General features: G+C 34.9%; 1 protein-coding gene across 2 annotated transcripts; it reads left to right on the top strand.

Moving 5' to 3' along the window:
* The first annotated feature begins 468 nt into the window (after window positions 1-468).
* Window positions 469-5,783, top strand: LOC100252969 (uncharacterized). 2 transcript variants are annotated; one of them, XM_059740504.1, is made up of 6 exons: window positions 469-715; window positions 1,320-1,434; window positions 1,569-2,243; window positions 2,362-2,473; window positions 4,094-4,158; window positions 5,424-5,783. In XM_059740504.1, the coding sequence occupies exons 1-5, from the start codon at window positions 633-635 to the stop codon at window positions 4,117-4,119; spliced, it is 1,011 nt and encodes a 336-aa protein (XP_059596487.1). In that variant the 5' UTR covers window positions 469-632; the 3' UTR covers window positions 4,120-4,158; window positions 5,424-5,783. The 2 variants fall into 2 exon arrangements, with proteins under 2 accessions (XP_059596487.1, XP_059596486.1); XM_059740503.1 differs by lacking the exon at window positions 5,424-5,783 and having other exon boundaries at window positions 476-715; window positions 2,362-4,163.

Below are 5,783 nucleotides of genomic sequence, written 5' to 3'. Positions count from 1 at the left end.
AAAAAATAATTCAAATTTTATATCGTCAAAGTATATATATTATTAAAAAATAGTATCTTAATGGTCAATGATATTATCTTTGATCAAAAAGTGTATAAAATGTTAATTATTTTTAAATAATTACTTGAAACTTTTATTTTATAAATTTAAGTTTTTATTTTATGATTTTTTTAATATGGATGTATGAAAATATATTTTTCTCAAAAAATTTTATATTAAAAGTGACAATATGAAAAAAAAAAAAAAAGGTAGTAGTAAATGTATAGATAATTTGAAATATACATTTTATTTATCATATTTTGAGGAAAATAAATAATAAATTGATTAATTATGTTATATTACCATGCTAATATCATGATAAATTCTAAATTAAGAGAGTGACGACGTGGCAGAAATTCATTGCTTGAATCCGTGTGAATGTTTCACACGCAAGAGGCTTTAAGGCAAGCGAATAAAATTTGATATAATACAGGGAAGGATAGCTAATACGTCTCTCTCTCTCCTTCTCTTTCCTTTCTCTCTCTTCCTTCTTTGCTTCTCCTTGGCAGAGAAGAGAAGAGGAGTGCGTAAGCTTATACAGAGGTTTTTGGAAAGGATTTTTTGTTCTATTTGCTGTGTTGGTGGTGGTGAAGATGATGGTTGCAAATAGTTTTGATCTATGGCAAAAAGATGCATTCTTTTCTGCAGCTGAGGAGGTTCAGGAATCTGCAGATATGTATGTTTGTTTGTCATGTTATGGGATTTTGGGACGAGGGTGTGGATTATTTTGCGTTGGGTTTCATCTAATTGGGGTGTTTGTGTTGAATTTTCTTCAGTGGGGGTCTGTCTTGAGTAATTTTTTAGCGGTTTTTGTTCAACCTTTCTGTTGTTTATGCGTTGATTTTTCTGGGTCCATTTGGTTTTTGTACGTGTATGTTTTTTCTGCTTTCATTTTTCTGGTTTTGGGGCGATTGGTGGGCTTAATTTTGGGTTGGTGTTCTTGTTGTTGAAGTGTTTCGGCTGAATTTGGTTCATTTCTGGTTCGGATTTTGCAACTTTCTGCCCTTTTTTTTTTGTTAATATTTTGTGCTATTTCAATAGATTTTTCTGGGTATTGGTGAGTTTTTCTTTTGGCCGTTGAATGAGTGATGAGATTTTAGGTTTTCTTTTATGCTTTCTTTTGGTTGCCCAGAAAAGGGAGGAAAACTCTGAGAAACTATGGAACTATACAACTGGTTAGGAAGGAATGGGTGGTTGTGGGATTTGAAAATCTAGAAAAGTAATTTGTGTGATATATAATTCAGAGGTTTAAGCGGTTCTTTGATTTTCCCTTTTTTCAGAATGGAATCAGCATATAGGACATGGGTAAGAGAGAGGAGAGAAGGACTAACACATGAGGATTTGGATGAACTCTATAGAGAGCTGAAAACTGCTTTGGGTACAGCAAAATGGCAGGTAGGTTACTGCTTTTGTTTCTCTTAATACTTCATGTGATAATTGGAAAACCTCAATTTTTTTTTTCTTAATTAAGGACTTCCCTTTTTTTGACATAGTGGTTTTGTATTGTTGAAATTGGGTTGTTCAATCAGTTGGAAGAGTTCGAAAGAGCTGTTAGGTTGAGTCACAGGCAACGCTGTGATGATAATACAACAGCAAGGCATAGGCAATTCATTGCTGCCATAGAAAACCAAATTTCTCATGTTGAAGAAGCATTAAGGGAATCCTTTAATGAGGAAGGTAAGCAACCCCCTCAATGGGTAAATTTGGATCAAGAAGAACGGGATGATTTGGCATTGTTTCTCTCTGGCACTTCCGGGACCTTGCAAAATGCAAAGGAAGAGCATGTAGAGCTTGGACATTCCATGAAGGGCTCTCCTAGGGAGAATCATTACAAGAGAAAAGAGACGGATTTTAATCTTAATGCTGCCTGCAACAGAGATATGCCTGATGAAATCAAAGGTTTTAAAGATGTTGTTACAATTAATAAGGATGCTACATATATCATAGAACTAGAAGCAAAAGAAGCTCCTGGAACAAGGGATGATATAAACTGTCAAGCAGATAGAACAACTGGTACAAGGAGAACAGGGAACTCACCTCCTGGTTCTTGGAAGATTGTAATTGCTGATGAAGATGAACACAGCAAGAAACTGGTGCCAAGTATTGAGGCCACACCGAAGGGGAAGGGATCCAAAGCAGTCCTCTGGAAGCAAAGGTGGGGAGAACATCCTCAGGCGAAGAGAGGAATTAATTGGTTCAATCAGGTTTGATTATAATATTTTCAAAGGGAAAGCTCTTTTTCCTTCCTTTCATGTTGTTTTGTTGTGTTGGGGGGCTGGGCTGTAAATTCTCACAACATCTGACAAGTCCAATGTTCTGCAGATCTTTGGACGAGTTGGTGGGCTCCAGAGACAATTACAGAGTCCCTTACAGTTGCAGTTTAGTTGTTCAGTCCAACTTACAATTGCATTGATGCTAACTATCTTTTTGATCGGTAGGCTCCTGACCTGCTTCATGTTTTAGCATTAATAACTGCCTAGTCCTAATGTTTATGGAACCTTTGTCTTCTCTCCTCAGTGTTTTCTCGTCTTGTAGCCCATGGTAAAATTTGCTAATTTATAGATTGGAGATCAAGATAAAATGCAATGTAGAGGAAATGCTGTTATTTTCTTAGATATCGCATAAATAATACTATGCTATTTACAAGTGCTAAAATCATGACAAACCTAATTTTCATTTTGTTAACATCGTTTTAAGCTTTAAAATTTAAAAGGATAGGAATCAGAATATATTGTTGATGTTAAAAAGTCACATTTTCTGTTTTTCTAATCCAAGTAAAATTTGTAAAATTTTAGGATTTTAGTTTCAATTGCATTCTTTTTAATTCTCAAAATATGTTGACTAGTCATCGAGATGATTGGACTGTTTATCTATGTATGTCAAGTGATGTTGCATTATACGGGTGGTGCAAGTATCAAAACCTAACGAATTGTAAAAATTGTAAATCTGGGAAACAATTTAACATTTGCATTGAGTAGGAACCTTTTTTTGTTTCATATATAGAATTTCTTCTATTGAACAATATTAGATTGTATAACTTGCCTCACTTTTGTATCCTCAAAATCTCAGAGAGTTACTTAGAAACTTGCACAGGAAAAAGAGTCATGCCAAAGGGAAGGAAATAGGAATCCCATGTCCAACACTGTGGATTGTTGGTGTTCACCACTGATTGGACACAAGGCTTGACTTGTTATAAGTATGCTCATAGCATGCATTTGAAGTTTTCATTCTTTAGATAATGGAGTTCCATTTTTCAGATGCAATATGTGTTGAATGGTTTTCTTTTTTTTGTTTTCATATGTCATGCTGCTAAAATCTGTGCTTGGAATGCAAATTCAGAATGTCTTCTAATGGCTCAGCCCTTGGGGCTGAGATTAAGGGGCAAGGGAGTTGGATCAGGGATGGGCATGGTTCTAGGTTCAATTCCACTACACCCTCCAAAAATATTACTTTATGAGGGGGGGTAGGGAAAGGAAAGAATGCTTTCTAATGTGTCACTAGAATGATATCTTGTGGCTTATGTGTCACTTGTTCAGATATCTTTTACATGTTATCCGTATCTGATAGACATATCCATAAAGTACCATTCTTGATATGGGATTTATAAAGTCTGTATGAGACATTTCTGTTTACATAGGATGTCCTTTCAAGAAACCTCATATTTCCAAAATTTAGTGGAAACACGGAGTAGAGTTTTATAAATCTAGTTTACTTTATCCTAGCCATATGCATGATGGATGTCTAGGTTTTAGAAGCAATCTTCAATATTCAAAGTTTAGGATCTCAGTAGTCATTCTCCACTTATGCTGCAGCATATGAAGAAGAACCATTATCATTTGCTGTTATTATCATTTTTAGCTTTGGACCATGTTGTATCATTAAGAGCAGATAGCCTTGACAGCGGCTCTCCTTCTTTTGTTCAAACAAGGAGTAAATGAGCTTTCTAAATGTAGGATGAGTTGAAATTGAATTCAAACCTGTAAATCTTAGATATAGGGTGATATTTGGTTGTTAGTCAATAATCATGCTGAAGTTTTGTTAAATTTGTCTGCAGTGCCTTTTGTACTCTATTCAAACTGAGACTGAAATGGCTTCTATTGCTCGGAATCAGGATGTGAGGTATCTATTATTTCCTTCAAAACTTATTTTATTCCATAAATAATCACATCTAAATGGAGTGCTTATGCACACTAGGTTTTGAAGTCAAGACAAAATTGATTATTGGCTTAGTACCATTTCTGTTTTGCGCCACTGAACGTGAGCAGTATCTCACTGTAATCTTACATTTGGCTTTGAACCGGAAATAGATATTTAAAAATTATATATGTTATCTTCCATCCTTTTTCTCCTTTTCATATCCTTCTCCACGACAAATTGGGCAAGTATTTGTGTGGAAATTTGGGTAACCAGTTTGACTTAAAGCATGTTCATTGGCCATGATTTTCTCATACCTTTGTTCATGCAGGCTACTGAAATCTAAAATGCTAACATATTTCTCTGAGTTCTAAAAACAGCAAGGAGTAATAAATACCTATGACCTAGAGTTCTAATAATCTACAAGGTAGAAAATTTGTTAGGCATGTTCAATATTTCTCCTGCCTTTTAAAAAAAATTTATTCTACAAATTGGTGCAGGCAAGAGCTTCTGGCTGTGCTTGAAGACTTTTGGAATATCATTAATATTTCAATCTCATAAGCAATTCAGAGATGCCTTAAAGTGTGAAAGATGAATCTTTGATAACTTTAGGATTCACTATATGCGACACTAGTTTGGGCTTCTTAGTTGTACTTCCATTAGCCCATGTTCCCTTGTGATGCATTATTAAATTCAGCATTTAGAATCCCTAACAGTACCTTCTAATTGATGATGAATGGGTGATCCATGGTTTAATCTTCACAAGTTAGTCAATAAATTGAGGCACCCTCCTTGTCTGCTTATTCAAATAGCTTTCCTCTTCTCATTCTGAATGGTGAAGTTAGGATTAAGGCCTCGGCCTCTTCTTGATTGAATTGAATCTACAGCCAGAAATCCAATTTCATTTTTTATGCTAGATCCTGAAACTGGTAGAATGAAGTATTTACATTATCCCAGGACCGAGAGAATGAAGTATTTAGTTGAAGATACTCAAGAATTAAGCGTTGCCTGGCTAGCTTTTGGGAAATATTTTTCTTGAATCTGAACTCAATAATTGCTGTTATTTTTGCTCCCAGAAGCACATAAACTTCTGTATAACTATCAAACTATGCCAAATTTCATATGCACAGTCTGGACAAAGAATTCCGTTTATAAATTAGAAAGCAACCATATTGTTAGTTTCACTGTTTATCTGTAGTAAAATAGAATTAAGAAGGCACTTCTTGACATTAAATCTTGTTTATTCACAGGTGTCAAAGCTGTGGTCAAGTCGAGGAAGATCTTTTCAGAATTTCCTGGTTCTACAAGCTGGGTAAACCGTCCTAAGGTTAAGGAGTATTACAGGCAACAGTAATAGTGTATTTTTTCTAGATTTGCCTTTCACACAAAATGCATATGTATCATCTGTCATCCATGTAGTCTTAACCAGAAGCTCCCAGAAATATGTGGTAGCATATCAATCTCATTTGAATGTGAACTCTAAATTTTAGAAGTGAAATCATAGTGGGATTGTCATTCCTGGTGTGTTTAGGAGCCAAAATCATGGTCAATGTTCTATCATACCACCTGCATTGTATCCAATAACTTGTAAAAAAAGGTTTTCTTTTTAA

The sequence above is a fragment of the Vitis vinifera genome, chromosome 11, assembly GCF_030704535.1.
Source record: "Vitis vinifera cultivar Pinot Noir 40024 chromosome 11, ASM3070453v1".
In the NCBI taxonomy this organism is placed as follows: domain Eukaryota; kingdom Viridiplantae; phylum Streptophyta; class Magnoliopsida; order Vitales; family Vitaceae; genus Vitis; species Vitis vinifera.
This window is presented reverse-complemented; position numbering and strand designations above follow the sequence as displayed.

Coding starts and splice junctions, on each gene's coding strand:
- LOC100252969 (XM_059740503.1), top strand. CDS start 633: ATGATGGTTGCAAATAGTTTTGATCTATGGCAAAAAGATGCATTCTTT. Junction 716..1,319: donor GTTCAGGAATCTGCAGATAT/GTATGTTTGTTT, acceptor CCCTTTTTTCAG/AATGGAATCAGCATATAGGA. Junction 1,435..1,568: donor TGGGTACAGCAAAATGGCAG/GTAGGTTACTGC, acceptor TTGTTCAATCAG/TTGGAAGAGTTCGAAAGAGC.